Source organism: Mandrillus leucophaeus, unplaced genomic scaffold (genome assembly GCF_000951045.1).
Source record: "Mandrillus leucophaeus isolate KB7577 unplaced genomic scaffold, Mleu.le_1.0 Scaffold68, whole genome shotgun sequence".
Classification (NCBI taxonomy): domain Eukaryota; kingdom Metazoa; phylum Chordata; class Mammalia; order Primates; family Cercopithecidae; genus Mandrillus; species Mandrillus leucophaeus.
The window spans coordinates 4,333,480-4,334,517 of record NW_012107363.1 but is presented as its reverse complement, the minus strand read 5'-3'; the positions used below and the strand labels follow the sequence as shown (position 1 = coordinate 4,334,517).

Genomic DNA, 1,038 nt, shown 5'->3' with positions numbered 1-1,038 from the left:
GGTCCCTCTGGCGAGAGCAGACTGGGGCACCCCAGGGTGGCCTGGGGGTGGTGTGGGGTCGTGGAGCCTCTTGCTGGCGGGGCTGGGTCCCTGGACAGCCTTTCCCTGTGGGGATGCGGCCGGGCCGTCTGCCGCTCCCCACTATGCTTGTGAGTGGCCTCGCTCCGGGTGTCTGAAGGTTCCGGCCACCGCCTGCTACAGCAGCCCAGGGTCTCCAGCCTCGGTACTCAGTTCCCAGGTGGGTGGCCAACAGGCTGGAGGCTTCTCCTCAGGCCAGGGGCAACCAGATGGGTCAGACACTGGTTCTGTTTTCTTGCTACCCCTGGAGCACCTGGGCCCGGCCAGGCAGGGGACAGGGTGGACCTTCGCTGGTTTGGGCTCTGCACCATCCGCACCTGCCGGCCTGGCCCCCCGGGAGCAGCTGGGGACGGGCCCCCTTGGGGCCTGTGTGTGTGATGACCTCAGGGGGTGTCGGCCTTTTGTCAAAGGTTCTCAAAGTCTAGACCAGCCCAGTTTGCTCAGGGGGCCTCATCTGAGGGTCCCAGCCCTGTGACTGTCTGCCCTTGAGTCTGGCCTGGACCAGAGATAGGTTCTGAGCCTCAGTTTCCAGCCTCCCAGCACCCACCCACACGAGGCCCCTCAGAACAGGAGGGTGCTGCGCCCTCTTTCTGGCCACCGGCCGCCACAGCCCGTGTGGGGCATTCTCTTGGGCCGGCCTCGCTTCCGCTTGTCCAGGCTGGAGGAAGGCAGGAAGCCTCTGTGCTCAGCCGTGGGCCGCTGTCCCTCCCGCAAGCGGCCTTCAGACCCCACCCCAGGCTCCTTCAGGGACTCAGGGCACCTCCTGTTAGGCACAGCCCACTTCAGAGGCTCAGGAGGAGGTGACCTGCAGTGTCGGGGAACTTTGCTCATCTCATCTGGGGCCTCCCAGTGGGGCATTTTCCACGGGCACCCCCCTGCGGATCCCTCCCCGCCAGCTTCTGAGAGCAGGGCCCACACCCTGGAGGATGAGAAAGGAAATCACGGCCGCCCTTGGAGCAG

At 66.0% G+C, this 1,038-nt stretch overlaps 1 protein-coding gene across 1 annotated transcript in view; it reads left to right on the top strand.

Annotated features, from left to right (window-relative positions):
- The window catches only part of DOK7 (docking protein 7), a 33,845-nt gene that overhangs the window by 22,624 nt on the left and 10,183 nt on the right, over positions 1 to 1,038 (top strand). Inside the window, exon 6 of the mRNA XM_012002197.1 lies at positions 16 to 238. Coding sequence (XP_011857587.1) covers positions 16 to 238 — 223 coding nt within the window. The remainder of the gene's footprint in view (positions 1 to 15; positions 239 to 1,038) is intronic.